Source organism: Urocitellus parryii, chromosome 8 (genome assembly GCF_045843805.1).
Source record: "Urocitellus parryii isolate mUroPar1 chromosome 8, mUroPar1.hap1, whole genome shotgun sequence".
In the NCBI taxonomy this organism is placed as follows: domain Eukaryota; kingdom Metazoa; phylum Chordata; class Mammalia; order Rodentia; family Sciuridae; genus Urocitellus; species Urocitellus parryii.
Genome location: NC_135538.1, coordinates 76238757 through 76262950, shown reverse-complemented (window position 1 = coordinate 76262950; position 24194 = coordinate 76238757). Strand labels below are relative to the sequence as shown.

Here is a 24194-nt window from a genome sequence, read left to right as displayed (position 1 = left end):
AGAAAAGCAACCAGAAGAGTGTAAGCCCACCTCACACAAATAAAGAATAAGATATTAAGAGATGACAGACTAAAAATAGCAACATGTTTTTGGAGAATGAAGAGGCAGAGTGATAGCTGGTAGAGTGGGAATTTAAAAAAAAAGCCTGTCATCAATTAGGTGGTAGTACTGTGAAAAGATCAAAAGCCTTGAAAAGCTCATATATTGTATCAAATACTGAATTAAGAACATGGCTAAAAATGTGAAAACTGGTTTTTGAAGTTTATTTGTTGGCATAATTGAGAATAGTAAATGTCCTAATTTCATGAGGTCACATGACTGCACCTCCTATACCTTATCAAAAGGAAAATCTGATTCAAAGACACTACTAGTAAAATAGAAAGGCAGAAGCAAACTATTTGCTTCTACACAAGTTTTTACAATAAATGGTAAAGTGAGTGAAAATCTATATTCAATGAGAACTTCAGTCTCTGCCCTAAACTATTTACCCTGATCAGCTTCCAAAATGCTGGCAACCAAATTTATAGACCTTCACAACAAATAATTAAATCTGTTCTTTAAAAAAATTGACATGCCCCCAAGCATGGTGGCATAGGTCTGTAATCCTAGTGACTTGGGAGTTTGAAGCAGGAGAATTCAAAGTTCAAAAGCCACCCTCAGCAATTTTTCAAGGCCCTAATCAACTTAGCAAGACCCTGTCTCAAAATAAAAAATAAGAAGGGCTAGAATGTGGCTTAATGGTTAAGTGTCCCTTGGGTTCAATCCCCTGTACCAAAAGAGAGGGGGAAAAAATCATCAACATCCTATGGAGACCAAGGAAAAAAAATACCAAGGAGGTAACCAATATTAGGGTGGTGCTTCCTAAGGATACCCTAAGGATATTGCAAAGCATCCTAAAGTCATACCTATTCCACACAGGCACATGGTGCTTCTAATCAGAACTTAAAACAATCAATAAATCTAAAGAATAAAATATTAAAATGAACCAAGAAATATACAGAAAAGAGCGAATAAAACAGGAATGTAAGTCAATGGCTATTTTTAACTTTTCATATATGGGACCATATTTCTTTTTTCTGACTGGCTTTTTTTCCACAATATTATATCAGTGAGATTCATCCACATAGTATTTAGTCATAATTCATTTTTTAATCACTGGGTAGTGTTCTATTACTTTAAAAATGCATCCATTTAATGCTGATAGATATTTAGGCTATTTCCAACTTTAGTTATTACAGATAATGTTGTTACAAACATTCTTATACATGTTGCCTTTTTTTGGTGATTAAAGATTTTAATAGTTGAAAATAATCAAGGAAATATTTGAGAATATGAAATGGGAAGACAAATATATGGACAGTAGAAAAATTAATTACAGAAATCCAGGAGGACCAATATCTGATTAGTATAAACTCTAGAGAAAACAAAAGGAAAAGTTATCAAAGGAATAGTTCATACAATTTTTCTAAGCCTAAGGGCATGCTGTTCTCAATTAACCCAAATTCTCAAAATAATGTCAAAACAAACCCCATGAAAGTACATAATTTTGAAATTTCTGAACACTAGGAATAAAGAAAACTATAAATTTCTAGGGGGAAAACAAAGATGAAAGAAGGATAATGGGGGGTAACATAAAAAGAAATGGAAATCAAATGATATTAGACTTCCCAAAAGCCACAGGGATAACAAAAAGGAACAAATTCTCCTAAGGATCCCAACTTAGAATCTTGTTCCAATCTAACTAGCAATCAATAATAAAAAAGAAAACAACAAAATGTTCATGTATAAAAAACTCCAAAAACGTAAGCAGTTCATATTCTTTGTCAGCAAACTACTGGAGTTGTACTACAACAAAACAGGGAGTAAATCAAAAAACATACAAACACAAAACATAGAAAACAAGATTAAATACTGGAGGAAAGCAAGGACATTTCTAAGATGACAATTAAGGAAAATCCAAGATGGCAGATAATCCACAGGCCTAGAAAAGACCCAGTTCAGACCAAAGAAAAACACAAGGTTCTAAGGCAGAAGCCTCTAAGAAAACAAATGTATTTTTTTTTCTTCATTTATTTTTTTGTTTAAATAAGGAAACCAATTGATGGCACATCTAAAACAACATTACTAAGCCAAATGCTTCCAAACATAGTGAGTTAATGCTTTCAAATTACATTAATTTTAGTATCTTAATGATTATTTCAATAATACTTTTTTCCCTTTTGCTATTTTCTACACCAGGGAAAACACAACTCAATATTGTTAACAGTTACACCATAAAACCTACAAAGGCAATAAGCAAATTGGTCTTGCTTTATTGTCATATCACCAGAAATTAGAAGAATGTCTTGCATGTGGAAGATATTTAAGAAATAATGAAGAATTTCAAAAATTTCTGCTAAGACCAGTTTCTCAAGTGTCATCCTCAGTTTTTCTTCTACTTCAGTATTCCAATTTCTGTTGTTTACTTTCTTAGGTCAGAAACTGTACTTTAGACCTATTAGCAGCTCTGACTAGCATTATGTTGATTCCACTGGCAACACTCAAAACTGAGTGTCATATCCCCTCAGTAGGAAAAATATTCCCTTTTACAAACAGAATAATTTAGCATTAGAAACACTGAAGGATTTTCCCAAACTAAGGGTGGCTACCAAGATCACCCTCAGTTCCTGTGAAAGAAAGTGGGTTCTACTACTTCCTATATGTGCTTCTCTAGAACTGGCTTCCAGATATTCTGATGTGGATAACAAAGAAAAGGGCAGATAAAAGGGTAGCAGAATACAGCTTATTTTACACATCTCAAAATTGTCATCTGACCTCTTCGAAGATTACTCCTATAATTATGCCACTTTGGGTAAATTATAATAGAGAAAACATAAATAATGTAATGTTAACAGCACTGTTTAAAAAAGTGACAACAAGCTTTGTATAACTATGTAAAGACATTTATGATGCATACAAAAGGACAAAGGAATAAGGGTACTAAAAATAAAGTTTGCTTTTATGAAAATGTCCTGTGGTGTATTTTATTTATTATAAAATGAAAAAGTAAACTTATTTTAAGTCACTTTAACAAGGAGTTTAGCAGAATAACAAGAAGAAATTATATTCACAATGAAAAACATTTGAAAATCATGATATAATGTCAATACATTAAAAATTAAAACAAAACAAAAAAATCCCATTTTTGACTTAAAAGCAAAGGAAGGAATGAAATATTTGCTAATATAGGCAGGGAAAACCTCAGGAGTAAAGAATCACTTTATAATATAATAAACCGATCTAAGCTAATTTTAATAAAAGTGATACATACCATGCATTGACTGGTTTGGGGACTTTGGAAGGAGTGGTTAAAACTGTTTCCATGCTACTCATTCCTGAATTATTTTCTTTGGTAGTCAATGCAATCATTTTTCGTTGCTTCTGAGAAAGTTTAACTCCAGGAGAAACCATTTTGCTGAAGATTAAATTAAATTAAATCAATTAGTTTCACTGCTCCTGAGAAAGTTTAATATCATGAGAAATAATTTTGCTAGAAATTAAACCAATTAGTATGAATTTCTTTAATGAAAGTTAGAGATAAGGATAATATTTCCTATTTATTTGGTGTGACTTTACTATTTGATCAAGATGTTCACAAAGTATCAACAGTGGTGATATCAATTTATACTATCAATCATTAAGTAATAGCTATGATTGATTCCTCCTTCATATACTTTTCAAGGATAAAGCATGTGATACTGTTTTGTATAAAAGCTAGTCTATCAACTTAACTCAATCTTTACACAGATTTAAGAAATATTATAAAGGTTAAATTACCTAGAAAAAGGCTTAAATCTATTAGAGAAATAATAAGGCAGAGAAATAATGGGAACGATCCAACGGATCTTTCCAATTTTTTTAGGACAGGAATATGATTTTTTTTTTATGATTTGTTTAACTAACCCTAAATTTGACTTAGGTGTAGCTCCACATTTTTGTCTACTTTCTTCTATTTCCATGATGGTTCTGAGATCCACGACAGGAGGGCTGACAGGACTAAAAGAAATTAAAGAATTACTTTACAAAAGCCTTCGATTACCTTTAAAGCCCAACCCCAAACTTCAATGAAATTATAAATTATATGTAGATTAATAATGAAAGTATAATTTAGAATTGTTTTGCTGATAACAAAAATTCTTATTAGTATTAACAAAAACAGACATTTTCTAGAAAACCTTAGGATATTCAACAATATTGGAAACCCACCAAAAGTAGCTAGCTATACCATAAAAAAAAAAAAATACTCTATGATTGTTACAGTTTCTAACCTAAACGAAATCTATGATACAGCTAAAAATAAGTCATATAACTATATATTGAAGGATAATCTGCTGTTTTTTCTTTCAAAAAGAAAAATATTTACTATATTTCTGTATTTATTCCCACTAGATGATACTTCAGAATGATGTAGAAATGTTTATGTATCCATTAATATGTAAAATATTGACCAATTTATATAGCTAGGCACTATTTTTAAGACATCTTTAGAAAATATTCTAACATCAGTACTCAGAATATGTTTCCAGATGTCCCCAGAAATTCTTATGTTACTTAGAATGCCAAAACATTTCAGACTAATTTCTGAGCTACCATTAGACCATGAAGCAACATAAACTGAAACATCATATACTTTGTTCCAATACATAACAGAGCACATTCCAAAAAAATTGCACAAATGGTCAGAGTGATAATATAATCAATAAGTGTTAGCCTATAATCAACCAAAGTAGTTACATAAAAATGAAGTACAAGCTCAATAGCCCTACAAAAGAGCAACCTATGCATTCTATTTACAAATACTCCTTCATTTGACTTCTAAATAAAAGAAAAATATGCATAAAATATAAGTAAAAAGACAGTATAACATTCAATAAATATCCTCAGATATACTAACAATGAACAGTACATTTTATGAGATTTTGAATACCCACTAAGGTGCAAACATTTAACTGTATAATAATATATTTTGTGAGATAATAAGGTACTCTATTATGCATATATGGAACAAAGATTATGATGTTCCAGTTAATACTACTTCATGGCCTAAAGGTAGCTCAGAAAGCATAAAGCTTACAAATTTTAAAAAAAAAAATGGTTTTCCTAAAAGGAAGATGGGGTATTTTTCTAATTCTTGGTTTTTAAGTTTTTAACTGACACATAAAAAGTATACCTATTTATGGAATACCATGTGATCTTTCAACATACATATATATTATGAAATATTCCAATCAAGGTAAAACTGTCCCCTCAAACATTTATCATGTCTGTATGGTGAAAATATTCAAAATCTTTTCTTTCAGCTTTTCTTTTTAATAAGCAGCATATTATTATCTATAGTTATCCTACTGTGCAACAGAACAGCAGAACTTCTTTCTTCTATGACTTAGTACCTTACATGTGTATCAGTCTTTCTCCATCATTACCTTCCCCTTGAGTGGGAGTTTTAATTAATATACATTAACAAAGAAAAATATGCTATAATATACTGACAATAATACAAAGACAACTATATTTTCCCTGGGTGGGGATAAGCCTATAATATTGATTAGCAATTTGTATGCATATAGGTAATTTTATGTATAGTAGAGTATATTAATATTTTAAAATTTTTTTTCATTTGATTAAAATTAATGATATTTCTCAGATACAGAACAAAATGAAAATTCTACCTGAAAGAGCCAGCAACCCAGCTGGAAGAACTTGTTACATCAATTCTGTTACTGGGAATGGGCTGTGGAGTAGATACTTTAAGTATTGATGATTTTTCCCATGGTTTGAAATCTTCCCTAGAAGATGTATTAGTTGTACCATTAACATAAGGTTTAACTTTCACCTAAGGGAAGGGGAAAAAAACATTAAAGTTAATAAGAGCAGATACCTAGCTCAGTAGCTAATATGTAGTTGATTCTTAACAAATATTAGTTACATTATGGAAAATCTTCTGATAATAAACCATCTAACATCTTTAATTCATATTCTTCTACAGGTTAATGCTTTAACCAATAACAATCACAATCAGATGATTGTGAGCTTGGAGAATAATTTTTAGGGAGAATCTTTGCCTATTAAACTTATATTTATACAAAGAGTAAACAAGAATGTTAATATATAGAAGCTATACAGTAAGATATGAAGCAGCAATTTTAAATTAATGTCCACAACTTCAGATATGAAACAAAATGAAAATTTGGTATAAATGTCATAGAAAGTCACTGTGAACATAATTAAAGGACTTTGAATAAAATTGAAGTCAAATAATACTGATATTTCAAAAGGGACCTGGAAACTACTGCTATTATAATAGGTCAAGTAAGTTATTAAAATAGTATTTCTATTGCCAGGATGAATTCTTCTATTATTATAAGACATTCACAATATGCCTTCTATATTCCAGACCAATCTTATCTGAATAATAATTGACCCCAAATGTTTACCCTACATTAAAATAAAGAAATCAATCCTTGAGGCCTAGAACAAGACAGGGTAGAAAGCATAAGTTCTATTGTCTTAGGAATTCCTAAAAGTTAGGATTTTTTTTTTTTTTAAAGGCAATACTAGGGATTAAACTCAAGGTCTTGCATGTGCAGGCAAGTGCTCTACCACTGAGCTCCATCCCCAGCCCTAGAATATGTTTTAGGGATGTACAGGAATTAGAGAAAAATAAGTCTATCTCAAATAAAGTAGATATTTCCCTTCCCCATAGATTATAAACTATGGAATAAAATGTCAGGATGTCTAAAAAAATGCATTCCTCAGAGATACCCAGACTAGGAATCCTGCAGCTTAATGTCAATTATGCTAGACTAGAAGAACTCAAATCATTCCAGCTTGTTTTGCTCTAGTTAATACTATGAAAGGGACTGGTAGAATCTGAATTTAGACTTATTTTCAAAATTACTTTACCTTTGATAATTTTTATCTTCTGTTAACTGACATTTCACAAAAGACAATTCAGTAATTCATCTACAAATATAATTTTCACTGGCTACATAGTGTTACTATATTTCACATCATTATATTTTACACATCAACACTCTATTTTACTTGTAGAAAGATTAGACATAACATTCATAAAGGGTTTGAAAGAGCTATTGAATAAAATTAGGAAGGTTATACAAATTTGAGAAACTAACACTACACATATTGTACTAATTTTATCTTATAAACCAGCCAGGACAGTGTTTGAAAGTTTGAGTAAAAATAATGAAAAACTAAAGATAAACTGTATACAGATCTAAAAACTAAAGGTAAGGAAACAGTGCTTTACAAAACTAACCTCAATCTTATCTGAATGAAATCCTGTTGTGAAATCAGGGGACTGTAAATCTCTAGGACTACCCACACCTGCATAGCTTCCTTCAGAGTCTGATGTCAACAGTTCTGGAAGAGATTCCACAGAATTGGTCTTACCAGACTTTAATAATCCTAAAGTAAGAAGTTAAAACAAAACCAAAAAAATTTAAACACATAAAAATTAAACATATATGCAATACAGTCAATGAGCCAAATAGAGAGCTAAAAGCTTCCACTTAACCAGATTTTATAAAATTTAAATTATATTCACCACACCAAAATCTTATCATTCAAGCTAACTGGAGAAAGATATTAGATTAAGTAAAAAAAATAAGATGAAAGAGGTTGTAAAACAATAGTGTTATTCATCATGATTACATGTCAATTATGCAATGAAACTGAGGAAGATAGTTTTTGGAATCTGCTTTGAAGCAATGGTTGAGGACCTTTTATCCACCATAAAAGAAAAAAAAGAAGAAATGAAGGAACTCCAGACTCATCTCCTTTGTCTTTCTCTCCTTGTACAGAAATCTCTACATTCATGCAGAAAAGGACTAATATCATCTGTGTCAGAGGAAGCACATGGCCTTTTTGCCTCTCCTTTATCCAGCAGACTAGCCTAGTAGCAGAGATTCCTAGAGAAGTCGATTATAATCTGTTTGAGAGTTGGTGTTCTTTTTTTCCCCCTGTAAAAAATGTCTTCTATTGGGAGTATTTTAAATTAGTTTATCTTCTGAAGTAAAGTTTATGAAATGTATATACCACTTCTTAGATAACTGAGGAAGCCTAAATGCCTGCCTTTGTTTCACACTTGGTATTCTGCATATTAACACAATACTCATTCCAAATATAAACAATAAATTAAACTTTGGCTTAATTCCAGGTGACCATTAAAACATTTCAAATTATTTAGAATCTGGATGAAGTATCAAAATAAATTTTAAAATAAAGATTATCTCAGTTGTTAAGCTATACAATTGATTTAAAAATAAGTAAGACATACTATCTCTTACACATTATTGAGTGCTTTCCATTGAAAGTAAATCACTTTGACAAGCTATATGCTTTTTTTTTAAATGTTATCACTGCTAAGATGGTTTGAAAATAGATTCTTTTTCCCCAACTACCATTTGAATATTTTTCGAGATTTCTCATCTAACACAGTATATTCAAGTCAATTAGAAATAAACCTAGACAATCAACTGGATATCTGAAATGGCCAACAATTATTTTTGGTCAAAAACACTTTCACAGAATGTCAATCATATAACTTTAAGCATCAACACATACGATAAACCTTCACACAACAGTCTTCAGTGAAATTTGCCACATACTCTTAATTTATTTCCATAATTAGGTCTTTTGTTTAAATTTAGTCTTCTAACCATTATCAACTTTGGCTACAGAAAGAATGGTATAGCAGGAAAAATATAGTATTGGAATCAAGAAAGTAAATTCTATTTCTTTTTGCCACTACCTCAAATCGCTTAAGTTTTCTGAGGTTTAAAGTAAGGAATATAAATTATTTCATTACTATGGTCTCTTTGAGTTCTGACATGCTAAGATTTTAACACATGTACTAAAAATAACATAAAAGCAAATCAAATATCTGCCTTTTTATGTCATTTAGGTGACTAGGATATCACTAAGTTGATGACTGTCTATTTATCCTTCCATCCATCTACCAAAGGCTCTTCCTAAGGGATAGATATAACTCACAACAGAAAATAGAAAACTGCAGTTTTAAGTCTGCAAAGGTCTTCAGACATGTTTTCCATTTACTATGTCTCCTGATTAATATTTTCAGTACTTCATAAACCAACTTAGGCATATTATCTATGCTTTTTATATCTTTTGTTGATCTAAAACTATTACTCTTGATATTATTCCCTGTGAGCTTTATTAACATTTTAAGTACCCCATTTGTAACAGCTAATTAAACAAAAATAAACACCCTCTTTTTGCCCTGCATAACAGCTATCTTTTCCTAAGGGATGTGAAACGATGCTTATCTTTTACTTTTCAAAGTCACTAATATGGAGTTCACTGATAGAAACTGTACAAGGAATGTCTTAGTGCTATAGACAGACACACCTACCATTTACAAAAGCCATACTATAGTCTCATTATTTTATTGTCATATTTCACATTTTATCTAGAGAAACTGTTAAAAATTTAGATAAATCTAGATCATATATACCTAGAATGTGCAACAGTCAATAATATTACCAGCCTAAAATTCTGGGGGAAAAATACAAAACAAAAAGATACTGGGGATACTGTTCTAATTAAGACTAAAGAGATATAATAAGCAAAAGCAGGATTTAACTTGAGAGAACACTGGATTATTTTAAAGATTAAAACTAAAAAGGCTATAAAACAACTTTGAATAATCAGGGAAATCTGGATATAGAATGTAAAACTAAATAATACTAGTGAATTAATGTTAATTGTCTTGTTGTGATAATAGTATTGTGGTTTTATAGAAAACCACAATAGTATTGTGGTTTTATTCTTAGGTGATTCATATTAAAATATTTAAGGAAACATGTCATGTCTAAAACTTATTCCAAGTGGATTAGTACTAAAAAGTATCTATTATTATACACATACGCACAAACTTGAGTATATAGGTGTTAATGGTATTTTTCTTTCATCTTTTCAGTAAGTAAAAGATTTCCAAAGAAAAAACTGAGAAAAGGAATTTAGAAAAACATTGCCTTTTATTTTCAAACCACATAATTCCTAGATTTAAAATGTGCTACATTTGATTAGATTATAACTCTTTATGCACATAAATTGCATCTCAGTTGGAGCATTAACATATTTGAATTAAATCAACATAATAATAATCTGTCATATGTTGCCCATACTAAACCTCTATGCCACTGGACAGAATAGTCTTTCTAAAAACATAAATTTTATTCAATCATACCCTGTTTTAAAATTTCATCATCCACAGCCATTAAAATAAAACTCCAAATTCCTTAGTTTGGCAAACAATAGCCTCAAAAATCTGACCCTATCCAACGTATCTCCTATCTGCACACACACTACATCACTACATGGCTAAGTCCGCTTGGGAATATATTGTCCCCTTTGCTAAGTATGTCCATCTGCCTCATTTTCTTGGTTAATTTCTCTTCATCTTAAAGCTCCAGCTGGGACATCACTTTCCTCTAACAGGTATTCCTTGATTTCAAACTCATTGGAATGTCTCTTTTGTGCTGCCAGAGCAAACTTCAGAGTAGATACCACAATACAAACTGTAATTTTGTAGCTTCTGAAAGGACTATATTCTATGTGCTCCAGCAGATAGCACGTAGCACATAGAATAAGGTAACAAGACATCAAAGACTAAAATTGGAAATATATGCTAAAACACTTTCACTGACCTGTAGATGGTGGACTCTGAATAATATCTGAGAGGTTATAACCTCCAGAACTATCTGAACGCTTACGTGGCTTCTTTTTAGCTTTTGTTTTTGCCTTTTTAAACATGATTTCCCTAGAAAAAAGCACACACAAAAGTGAAAATGAATTAGAGATGAAACAGTGGAAAAACTATGCATTTTAACCAACAGAATATAGTATATTTTGGTCAAACAGAAACTATGAAAGCACAGGCAAGCTCTAGTTACATTCACCAATGTAGATCTGAGTAAATTACTTAATTTCACTGGGTCTTACTGTGATATTATTATTCCCATCCTGGCATTTCCGTGAAAAATTAAAGACAAGATGGTAAAAAGGAAAATATGTGGAAAAGTAAAACTCTAGTCATAGGCCTCAAAAAGTGCTACAAAGAGACTATGAACAGAAGCAGGACAAGGCACAGCCACTACCATGGTGCCTCACCAAATACACCAAGTTCACATCAGACATGATCCAAGAGGTATATAGCTTTCCTGATTATGAGCAGCGCTCCAAGGTCTCCAAGGACAACAAATCTTCAAGTTCACCAAGAAAACACACATGTGCCAAGAGGTAGCAAGAAGAGCTGAAAATACCCTACCCACCATTAAGAAAACTGTTGTCAAGGACTAAGACCCTTAAGCATAATAAAACCTTTACAAAGAAAAAAAAAGTAAAACACTGTTCACATTTATACATACTGTTTTATTAGCCAAGATCTTAACCTAGAAATATCTGGTGACAATTTGTTAAAAATTTCAGAAAATGCTTATTAATTCACTAAATTAAGTACTATTAGGGAAATAACTATTCTATTTTAACCAAAAAATTATAGATCTCATTATATACTTTATCCACTTACAAGGGTCAGCAATGAAGTGTTATTTTGTAGAAAATAATGAGTTATTTATATCAATGTTAATAAATTTATTATAACTTTTAATATAATATAATATATCTAAGTCAGATGTCCGACTTATAGTACCCCAAATGCTACCAAACACTAGGAAGACAGAATTTAAGAAATAAGTGAAAAAAATACCTCTGGAACCCAAGAGTAGTTTTTCAGTGAGGTACACAGTGGCTCTATAAATGACCTGAACATCCAAAGATTTCATTTTAACAGGTTATTTTACTAAACAGAATGAGAGTAATTCTGTAACAAGTCGATAAGTTAACCTACAACAGTGATTACAAATTCTATTCAGGGCTGATCAAGTCAGCTCACTCTAAGGGATTATATAGAATCTGGGATATTTTGTCAGTCACTGTAGGCTTATAATCTTTTGAAATAAGTTCCTTAGAGAGGAATCATTTGAAAATAGCACATCATTTCTGGCTGGTACACTCCTCTTTGGAACCTCTTTAGTTCAATCTCTCCAAAGGTAAATCTCTACTTTTCTACCAAGATGGCAGAGAGGCAATCCCTTGGCTGAATGGGGCTTAGGAATGGACCAGGGATCTAATGCTCCTTAAATTCAAATACTCACCCTAGTCTTCATAAATCTGATACCACTAATTCTTAAGCATTTCCAGAACTGCTTTATTTTTTTTAAGTCATTACTCTTCAGAACTACTTTCCAGATTCCAAAACTCTTAACATATCCTGAGGACTGTTTGCTCCTTTCTTCTTCTCTCTGCTGTAGTACAATATGACCTTTCAAATTTCTTTACTGTAATCTCAGCACATTGGGAGATAGTTAAGATTACTGTACTTATTTGATCAAATATGTTTAAACTAAAGCCTATATTCCTTTTATACTTATACTTGATACATTTATTAGATTTGCAAGGATTAATGATACATTTATTCTATATTATAACAAGACTAAGAAAGAATATAAATTTTTCAACTTCTTCTTCCAAAATATCAAAATAAAATATCAAGTATCCAAGACTGGGGGAGAAAAAAGAAAGGAAGGAAGAAAAGGACAGAAAATAAGACAAAAACAGCTTACGAGTAATTTTGTTCCATATTTATTTCTTCATTCAAAAAGATATCTCCATCTTCTATTTCCAAATAGCTAATATCTGGTCCATCTTGATAAGGTGTAATGATTCGTCTATCCATTGCGGGAATCTGTAGAATTAACCATGTTATTTTTAAGTACCAAGTTTTTTTAAAATTTAAAATATATATATATACTTATGCTAATATTAACTAGAAAAAGTTCAGAATGCCTACTGACCTCCTAAATTTACAACAAAGAAAAATGTGACTAGCTTCATTAAAAAGTATAATTCACAAAATTGCTATTTCCTGATTTTAGAGGAAAACTCTTAGTTTTTCTCCATTCAGTATACTGTTGGCTTTGGGTTTATCATATATGGTCTTTATAATGTTAAGGTAAGTACCTTCCTCCTATCCCAAGTTTCTCCAGCATTTTTTACATGAATGGTAGCTGTATTTTCTCAAAGGCCTTTCGTGTGTCTATTAAGATGAGAGTATGGTTCTTGTCCTCGGAAAAAAAGCTCTACTTTTATTATTAAATATTCCATTTCTTTTTTTGTGAACATCTTTGTGTGTCTATTGAGTATTTCTTAAAATATATTTTTAATTTTATTAATGTAATATAATTATACATAGTATTTGGATCCCTTTTGACAAAATTATTAACATACAAGGAATTAATCAACATACAAAGAATTAGATTTCAATCCCCATTCTCTCTTCCCACTCCCTTTTCTCCCTCCTCCACTCTACTGACCTTCCTTTCACTCCATTATTTATTTTTAATTAGTTCTTTCCCCATATATGATATTTAATATCATTCTGTTAGATTCATTCCATATTTCTCTTTTCCTTCCTTACTTCCTCCTTCTCATTCTCCATTTCTACTCCACTGATCTTCCTTGCATCTTTATGATATCTGATCTTCCTACTCCACTGCCTTCTTTTCCTCATTTTGCTTTAGCGTCCACGAGAGAAAACATTAAACCCTTGATTTTCTGAGTAGCTTATTTGGCTTAGCATGGTTTTCTTCATTTCCATCCACTTACTAGCAAATGCTAGTAATGCTATTTCATTCTTCATTTTGGGTGAATAGAATTCCACTGTGTAAATATGCCATATTTTCTTCAACCATTCATCTATTAACAGGCTTCTGGGTTGATTCCATAAATTGCCTGTTGCTATTAACATTTAGTATCCATATCACCACAGTAGTTGCTTTTTGTGCATTTGGATAAATACTGAGGATTGGGATAGCTGCGTAATATAGTGGTTCCATTCCCAATTTTTTGAGGAATATCCATAATACTTTCCAAATTATACTAATGTGCAGTCTCACCAATAATGTATGAGTGTACCTCCCCCCCACACACAACCTTACCAACATTTATTATCATTCATGTTCTTGATAATTGCCATTCTGCCTACAGTAAGATGAAACCTTAGTGTAGGTTTGATTTGCATCTCCTTGATTGCTAAATAAGAACATTTTTTACATGTATTTGTTGGCCATTTGTGTTTCTTCTTTTGAGAAATTTCTGTTTTGTTCTTTTGATTATTTATTGACTGGTTTATTTGCTTTTATTAGCACTGGGCTGTTTGAGTTCTTTATATATTCTAGATATTAATCCCCTGTCAGAGTTAGTAGCTGGCAAAGATTTTTGCTGCCCAGAAGCTTTTAATTAGATGACATCCCTCTTATTAATTCTTGGTTTTGTTCATTAAGCTTTAGGGGTCTTGTTGGGGAAATCAGTGCCTGCATCTATATGATGGAGTGCTTAGACCCTATGTTTTCTTCTGGCAGTTCCACAGTTTCTGATATAATTCCTTAGTCTTGGAAATATTTTGATTTGTGCTGAATGAAAGATAGGGATTTAGTGTCAACATACTTTATATACAAACAGATATATGAAAAATTGTGGTATATGTGTATATTAAGAATCATAAAGCAAAAAGTAAGAAAGACAGAGATTTCATTTCATTTTTCTACATATAAATATCCAGTTTTCACAGTATCATTTGTCTAAAAGGCTATCTTTTCTCCAACATATGTTTTTCATCAAGTATCAGATGGCTATATGTGGATTTGTTTCTGAGTCTTCTATTCCACTGGACTTCATATCTACCTCAATGGCAATACTATGCCGTTTTTTGCTACTACAGCTCTATAGTATAATTTGAGATGGGGTATTGTGATGCCTCCTGTACCACTTTTCTTATTCACAATTCCTTTGGCTATTCTCAGTCTCTTATTCTTCCAAATAAATTTCAGGATTATTTTTTCTAGTTCTGTGAGGAATGTCACTGGTATTTTGTGGGATTGACATTGAATCTATATATTACTTTTGGAAGTATGACCATCTTGACAATATTAATTCTGCCTATCTGAGAACACCTTCTGAGGTCTTCAATTTCTTTCTTCAGTGTTCTATAGTTTTTATTAATTCCTAGATTTTTGTGTTTGTATTTTTTAGGATAATGTTAAGGGGATAATTTTCCTGATTTCTTTCTCCACCGAGTCACTGCTGGGAGTATAGAAAAGCTACTGATTTCAGTGCTGATCTGGTATCCTGGTACTCTGCTAAATTCACTTATCAGCTCTAGGAGTCTTCTTGTGGACTTTTTTGGGTCTTCTATGTATACTATCATGTTATCAGCAAACAGTGACAGTTTGACTTCCTCTTTCCCTATTTTTTTATCTTTAATATCCTTCCCTTGACCAATTGCTCTGGCTAGAGGTTCAAGTATTATATAAATAGAAATGGTGAGAGTGGACATCTTGGTCTCATTCCTGATTTTAGAGGAAAACCTTTAGTTCTTCTCCATTCAGTATACTGTTGGCTTTGGGTTTATCATATATGGCCTTTATAATGTTAGGTAAGTACCTTCCTTCTATCCCTAGTTTCTCCAGTATTTTTTACATGAATGGTGGCTGTAGTTTATCAAAGACCTTTCCTGTGTCTATTAAGATGATAGTATGGTTCTTGTCCTAAATTCTATTTATGCAGTGAATTATATTTGTTAATTTGCATGTGTTGAAGTAAACTTGCAACCTTGGAATGAAGCCCACTTAGTCATGGTATATTATCCTATTAATATGTTTTTGAATGCAGTTTCCTGATATTTAATTAAAGATTTTTGCATTTGTGTTCATCAGGGAGATAGATCTGTGGTTCTTTCCTAAATGTGTCTTTAATTTTAGTGTGAGGGTTGTATTACCATCACAGAATGTAATCAGCAATGTTCCTTCTCTTTCAATTTCATGGAACAATTTGAGAAACTCCACTGTTAGCTCTTCTTTAAAGATCTGGTGGAACTCTGCTGAGAATGCAACTGGTCCTGTGTTTTTCTTTTTTGATAGGCTTTTAAATGCAGTTTCAATTTCATTACTTGATTCAATCTGGGTAGGTCATAAGTGCCTAGAAATTTGTCAATGTCTTCTAGATTTTTCAGTTTATTGGAGTATAAATTTTCAAAAGTTTCCAATGATCCTTTGAATTTCAGATGTGCATGTGGTGATATCTTTTTCATCTCTAATTTTGTTGATTTGAGTATTTTCTTTCTTTAGGTTAGTTTGGCTACGAGTTTATTAATCTTATTTATCTTTTTGAAGAAGCAACTATTTTCTGCATTGATCCTGTGTATTATTCTTTTATGTCTGATTTCATTAATTTCTGCTCTGATTTGTATTGCTTATCTTTTATTGATTTGGAGGTTTGTTTTTTCTTAAGGTAGTACATATGCTTATTATTGGACTCTAATTTTTATGATGTAGGCATTCAATGCAATAAATTTTCCTCTTGGTACCAGTTTCATATTGTCCCAGATATTTCGACATGTTGTATTTTTGTTTTTATTTGTTTCTAAGAATTTCTCCTCTTATTTCTTCTTCTATCCATTCTTCACTTAAAATAGTATTGTTTAATCTCCATGTGTTTATGTGGTTTCTATTATTTTTCTTGCTGTTGATCTCTAGTTTAATTCCATTAGGTTCTGACAGGATGCATAAGATTAAATCAATTTCTTTGTATTTGCTAAGACTTATATTGTAACCTAGAATATGGTCTATTTGGAAAAATATTCCATGAGCTGCTGAGAAGGCAAATTCAGCTGTTTGAGGGTGAAATATTCTGTAGATATCTATTAGGTCCATTTGATTTATAGTAATACTTAGGTTGGATATATCTTTATTGATTTTATGCTTTGATGACCTGTCTATTGGTAACAGGAATGTAATGAAACAACCAATATTATTATATTAGGGTCTATCAAGAATATCAAGCATTTTTTAATATAATTGAGTGTATTGACATTTGGCGTACATATACGTATTATTGTTATATCTTCTTACTGGCTTATTCCCATTATCAGCCCCTGTGTCTCCTTTGATTAATTTTTGCATCTTTTTAAATAGGAGCCTAGCTACTCTAGCTTGTTTACAAACTCCATTCACATATAATATCTTTTTCATCCTTTTACCTGTAAGTCTGTTGTAGACAGCATATAGTTGACTCTTGCTTTCTGACCCATGCTGCTAACCTATATATTTTAATTGAGGTGTAGAAACCATTTACATTCACTCTTATTATGGATATGTGGTTTACTGCCATTTTGACTTCTTCTTATGTTTAATTCTATCTTGATTCTCATTTAGATGACTAGTCTTCTATTAACCATCATCTATTTGGGAATTTTAGGATTTGTTTTGGCTTTCTCTATGAGCAGTTTACCTTGGAGAATTCTATGTTGCTGGCTTGGTTGTCATGAATTCTTTTAGTTTATCCTTCTAATGGAAAATTTTATGAAAGGGAATTATTCAGAGTATAGCAACCTCAGTTGATAATTGTTTTTAGAGTTTGGAATATCTCATTCCAAACCCTCCTGGAATGAGATGAGAAGTCAGAAGTGAGCCTTATTAGTCTGCCTCTAAATGTGAACTGATGTTTCTCTCTTGCAGCTTTTAATATTATGGTAGGCATTCTAATTATGATGTATCTTGGAGAACTTCTCATCAGGTCTTTTGGGGGTTCTGTTTGTTTCTTATATGTGGATGTCTATCTCCTTTTTGATATTGGGAAAGTCTTCTGTGACTACCTCATTAATAATGTTCTTAAGGCCTTTAGCTTGTATCTCCATGTTCTCCATTAACCCAGTGATTCTCAAGTTTGGTCTCTTGATGGTTTCCCAAATCTCTTGTGTATTCGGATCGTGTTCTATTTTTTTTTCCCCCTTTATGATATTCTACTCAAATTCAAGTATCTTTTCTTCAGGCTTGAGGTTCTGTCTTCAAGCGCTGAAGTTCTATTTTCTATGCAATCTAAACTGTTGGTGATGTTTTGAAGAAAATTTTTAATTTGATTGACTACGTCTTTTACTTCCAGAAGTTCTGACTGGTTTCTTTTCAATATTTCTAAAAGATCCTAAAGAGAATTACTTAGAAAATTATTTCATTAAGAAGTGTAACCTAATATACTGTTTTAGATGGTAATATTATAGCCACTAAAATCTTCGATGGAAAAACATAAATCTTACCATTTTTCTGTAAAATACAGAAAGATCCTTCAAAACATCATCACTTAAAACATCAAGAGACCTAAAAGATAGGAAGTATAATTCTATCTTAAGACTCAAATGACTTAATACTTATCAAGTACATCTACATATTGCCAAATAAGTAATAAAGTTATTTTTCAAGCTTTATATGTACTAGCCTCTACAGATTCTTTTTGGAAATGGGTGCAGTTATGTATTATATATCTAAGTAAACAACAAACATATTATACAAATATCAATAAATCTCAAGCAACTGTTATGAATAAATGTACAAAGAATCATTTCTATCACTACAAAATAGCAAATACTCATTTTATAACCTTCATTTTCCAGAAATTATAATTAACTACAAAAGGAGTGCTATATATTGATAGAATAGTGGGTTAAGTATCTAGATTCTATCAAGAATTATCACTTATACCAATTAACTGTATAATCTGAGCAACTCACTTTTGCTTAAGACAAATCTCATGGACCTCTCAAGTTTCAAACAGGTATTTTAAGATAGCAGTGAAAATTTAAATCAAAGTTTACATTCTAATACAAACACTCTTCTAAAAAAATTTTTTTCTACAATCAGAAATAAATAACTTGTATATACCCTATCAGTTGTCAACACTTTGGAGATATACAATGCATTAATCTGTGATGCTAAGTCAATTCTGGTGCAGCCCTCAGTTTCCTAAATCTCTTCACATACTATTTATATTTCTAGCAAATACATGTTTGACAAAGAACAGTTAATTTTGCACAAATCTTTGTTTTAATGCAAGGTGTGCATCTCCTCATGTTAAGTTATGTAAGTACAGATATCACCATAGCAGGTATTGTCCTTAAGTGGCTCCGTTGACACATCTGTCTCAACCTAGTAGCTGAAAGATATTGACACCATTTTCCAATACAATAATTTAGATAGAGTTGATGTATGTTATATATTTTTTTTGGTTGACAAACAGAATGAGCTTAATTTGGAGATACAGATTAATAAACTGCTATGAAGAGAACTACTAATGTAATGTCAGCAATGGAATTAAATTTAGCTTGAAACTCTAGCTGGGTTCTGACACTCGAATATCAAATGCATTTTAAAATGACATTGTCTAGTATCTCAAAACATTAATGTGCATTCAAAAGAATTTTCCAAAAAATAATAAAAACTGAAATAGCAAAAGAATTTTCTCTAAACTGAACCCTACCTGGCAATTGTTAATAATCTCGTTGTGATTTGCTTCCATAAACCAAAACACTGTATTTCAATCATGTTTTAGAATGTTTCATTAATCATGATTTTGAATTAATTTAAGATCATTCTGACTTTGAAAACTAAGTCATTAAAAAGTTGAAATCATTTATAACAAGCATATACATCTGAATTTTCAATTCTTTCCCAAAAATAAAAGAAAAAATATTGCCTTTGTTTTCGCTTTTGCAACTTAAGGATATTAACAAAATCTACTTATAAGATTTTTGTAAAAATAAAATGAATTAATCTATGTAATCTATGGAAAACTTCCTAGTATACAGGAGACACTAAGTATTAGTTTTTATTATCAGTACTATTGAAATTATATGATAAAGCTTTAAACTAAAACTAAAAATATGGCTTCTAATATTAAGTAACTATGTTCACCAGAAAAAGCTTCATTTTTCCCATTACTGATTTTTATAATAATAAAAAAATATTTTGACCTTATATTTTTTAAAAAATATTAATTTTTTCAATAAAAAATTCCTAAAAAGTTGACAAATTTCCAAATCCCCCTAATTTAAAAATGTTGACTCCTAACTAATTAGCATTTTCAAATTTGTTTACTTCAAATTTCCAAGTAAATATTATTATTATTCACTTTTAAATTACCAACATATCTACTATTATATATAAACACCCATTTTTGCAAAAGTCATAGAATATGTACACAGAACTAACCTTGCTTCTAGTAAAGCTGCCATATTCAGTCCTATGAACTGTAAACAAGACAGTTTCAATTGTTCAGCATTATACAATGCTGCAAATTCCAGAAGCATAGCAGCATTCTTAAGGGTAACTACAAAGAAAGAAAAGATTTACAAAATTACATGAAAGGCATGCTACTACAAACAAATAAATACACTTAAGTTTGTAAGCTTTCAACATTCAAAACAAAGAAAACAATGGTTATTTTGTTTTACCAAAAATACAAAATTTTTTTCTGGGGCAAAATACAGAATTTAACTTCCACCCAAATATGCAAAAGTAATTTCAAAAGATTGGTTATAAGGAAAAACACACACAAATGAAAATTTTAAGCAAAACAAAATATAAAAGAAACACTGGGTGCCACCTAAAAGCAAATATATAAGAATTGACAATCTTCCACCAAATAATTTTTTATTATTAACTTTCATTAATGAACAACTTTCCTTTTCATTTGCATAGCAGAGTAGTCATTCTGTCTTCTATAAAAGTAAAAATGGTATTAAGACTAAGAGGAACTGACGAAATAATTCTGTAAAATGCACTAGGTTGATTAATCTATCAGAATATATGTATATATTTAGAAAATGCATCTAAATCTTACCTTATTCATGCTAGTGCTGAATCTAATATATTCTGTGAAAGACTCTAGATAGTTATAATACTAGGAACTTGATGTATGAAGAACCCTATTTTGCTAAGATATTCTACCTATGTAGCTTCCTGAACTTCTCTATTCTTTTTCTCAGTTACTCTGATCTGCAGCCAGCAGATGAACACAAGTGCTTTCTACACATGGCCTCTTCCATGCTTTTTTAATTCTTTCTCTGTTATACTCTCAAAAATTGAAACGGCAGTCAATAAAGGTCTCTACCTTACTGGACTAACCTTTCAGCTAATGATAAAAACATCTCACATCTCTCATAAATAATAAAATTGGATCATATAAAAACTTCTCTAAAATTATTTATTTGGGAACAAAGATTGACCAATAATCAAAGACCAAACTTCTATGGAACACTTCTTTTGCTAGGTTCTAGGAGTATTAAAGAATTAATAAAGGAAACTATGCAGAATAGCCAAGGAAGTTCAGGAAAGTCAACTGAACAAGTGAAAATATCACCTATACGTATATCTTATACCTACTATATGTTGTGTTCTTTATTTTAACGTATTTTCTTTTCTTACTATTAAAAAAAGATCAAGGCTATTGTTCTCTTTTTTATAACCAAGGAGAAGATGATCCACGGTGCTCAAGGAAAGTGAGCAAATAAGAACAACAAGGCTAAGAAAACTCCTAGCAAGTACAAAGTAGAAAAATTTAACTACCTCCATACTACCAAAGCATCAATAAAGCAAAATAAATAGAAGATTTTAGAAAGTAATAAAATCTTGCATATCAGGCTAAGAAATTCAATCTGCATTCTAGAGAAAGCAATTAAAAATATCTAAACAAAGAAAAAAACATTGTTACTTTCTATACAAAGATTAAAGAAAGTAGAAGGGAGAGAAGCATTTTAAAGACTACTAGAATACTACATAGAAGGGATGATTAACAGTGACCTCAACTAGCATAGTGACAGTGAGAATCAAAAGGTGAGAGAAATGTAATCAGCTTTGATAGCTAAAGAATCTGGGCATAAGGGACAAATTACAAATAATTTGGAATTTCAAAGTTGGAGTATTCAGGAAAAGTCATGAAATTAACTGAAATAATGGATAGAAAAAAGTTTGAGAGATGAACCAGGTTGAGATACATTAATGGAAGAATCATGTAAAACTTCCACCTTCAGTAGAAAATGAATAGCTAAAAACTATACCCAAGACCAGCAAAGTAGCAAAAAAAAAAAAAAAAAAATTTAGCTTTCAAATTCTTATTCCTGAAATTCCAAAATAAATGACATTATTATTCTTGATTTTATGACATTGCAATAAAAATTAACATCATATTTCAATTCAAAGATGCATATTATCACATATTTCTGAGATAAGAATATACTTATACATGTAATAAAGTTTTGACACTTTTCAAGGTACAAAAAAATGATGTATTTTACTGTAAACATAAAGAGTCATAGTTATTCGTCAATCTGAAAACATATTAATATTCTAATTTAAAATTACTCACGTTTTTCAGTTAATGCTACTTCACAAATCTCTTTCAATCGAGTTATAAGAAGCTGATCAGCTACCACAAGAACACTACAAATAAAATCCACATTTTGACATTCTAAAAAGAAAAAGAAAACAAGCATTACTCTGTTAAGCTATAACAATTATACCTTCCTAGGGGAAAAAGTGATGTAAATAAGACATTAGGAAAGAGAAACATGATTACTTTCCACACGTTGGAATAAGAATTAAAATAAAAAATAAATAGATTAAAATATTTCAAAGTTTTAGGTTGAAAGCTGAAAAAATACACTAAAATGCCTTGGCTCACAGGAGACCATAAAATGTTCAACTACTACTAGAAGGCTACGAAATAGCTGACTTGTTTACATTACAATCTCCTATGTTGTTAGAGAAAGTCAAATCTCTGCTCATATTTAAAATAAATTTATCATTTAACAACACTTTAAAAAACACCTGCCAGGTGCAGTGATGCCCGCCTATAATACCAGAAACTCAGGAGGCTGAGGCAAGGAAGATTCCAAGTTCAAGGCTAGCCTCAACAACGAATCAAGACCCTCAGCAACTTAGCAAGACCCTGTCTAAATACTACCAATAGTCTATAAAATGCTCCTAGGCAACAGCCAAGTAACAACAGAAACAGGGAGAAAAGGGGAAGGAAGAAAATGATGAAATGAAAAAGAAAAAAATAATCTCTAACGACATAGGAGGAAAAAAAGGGAAAAAAGGATTAGGAAGGAATAGCAAATGGATTTTAAAAATGGAGGAGGGAAGGTCATTGTGAATGATAATCTAAGAACTTTTAGAAATCCTTTCCTCCATAAAAGCAATGAGAAGACTCCCAATAATTATCTAAATCAACTTTATCTAGAAATCAAAGGCTTGCAATAATTTGGGGGTATGTTTACTCAAGAAAAGGGACTGAATTTTTTCCAAGAACAGTGACATTTGGGATATTGTAGCTTTTCCTATTCAATTCCTCCGCTCCTTTTCTACATGGTATAACAGGTTAAGTATCCCTATTCAAAATCCAAAATCCAAATCTTTTTGAGTACTTATAAGGGACCAAAAGTTGAAAATTCCACACGTGACCTCATGAGACAGGTCACAGTCAAAACAGAAACAGACTAAAAACATTGTGTAAAGTTATCTTCAGGCTATCTGTAATAGGTATGTAAGAAACATAAGTGAATTTTAGGTTTAGATTTTGGTCCCATCTCAAAAGATAACTCATTACAATACAGAAATATTCCAAAAATTTTGAGACTATAAATAAAGAGCACATACATTCCCAAACACTTTGGATAAATGATACTCAACCTGGACTGAAAACCAATAGATCCACAATTACAGTGAAAATGAGCAGCCTAGTAGCTGCTGGAGAAAACAAAAGTGGTTATGAAGCAATATTATCAAAGAACTATCAATATTTTGATCTGTCAGCTCTTCCCTTGAAATTCAACTAGAATAACTTGTCTTTATTTGACCTAACTCAAAGCTTCCCTAATGAGACCAACATTTTCCTTTATTGAAAATAATTAGCAGTGGGGCTGGGGATGTGGCTCAAGCGGTAGCGCGCTCGCCTGGCATGCGTGCGGCCCGGGTCCAATCCTCAGCACCACATACAAAAACAAAGATGTTGTGTCTGCCGAAAACTAAAAAATAAATACTAAAAATTCTGTCTCTTTCTCTCTCTCCTTCTCTCTCTCTTTAAAAAAAAAAATACAAAAAGAAAATAATTAGCAGTAATCAAAAATACAAAAAGAAAATAATTAGCAGTAATCAAACACTGAGTCTGCCTGAGATGACAGTTGGAGCAAACAAGCAGCAGATAGAAAAAACCTTAAAAAGAAATAC

General features: G+C 31.2%; 1 protein-coding gene across 2 annotated transcripts in view; it reads right to left on the bottom strand.

Moving 5' to 3' along the window:
* Ibtk (inhibitor of Bruton tyrosine kinase) overlaps positions 1-24194 on the bottom strand; it is a 79021-nt gene that overhangs the window by 18088 nt on the left and 36739 nt on the right. Inside the window, exons 17-25 of one of the 2 annotated variants that reach the window (XM_026411476.2) lie at positions 22333-22434; positions 20178-20295; positions 18230-18290; positions 12705-12826; positions 10728-10840; positions 7316-7464; positions 5709-5872; positions 3943-4035; positions 3311-3454 (exon numbers count right to left, since the gene is read on the bottom strand). In XM_026411476.2, the coding sequence (XP_026267261.1) occupies positions 3311-3454; positions 3943-4035; positions 5709-5872; positions 7316-7464; positions 10728-10840; positions 12705-12826; positions 18230-18290; positions 20178-20295; positions 22333-22434 (1066 nt within the window). The remainder of the gene's footprint in view (positions 1-3310; positions 3455-3942; positions 4036-5708; positions 5873-7315; positions 7465-10727; positions 10841-12704; positions 12827-18229; positions 18291-20177; positions 20296-22332; positions 22435-24194) is intronic. The other variant, XM_026411484.2, reaches the window with a different exon arrangement.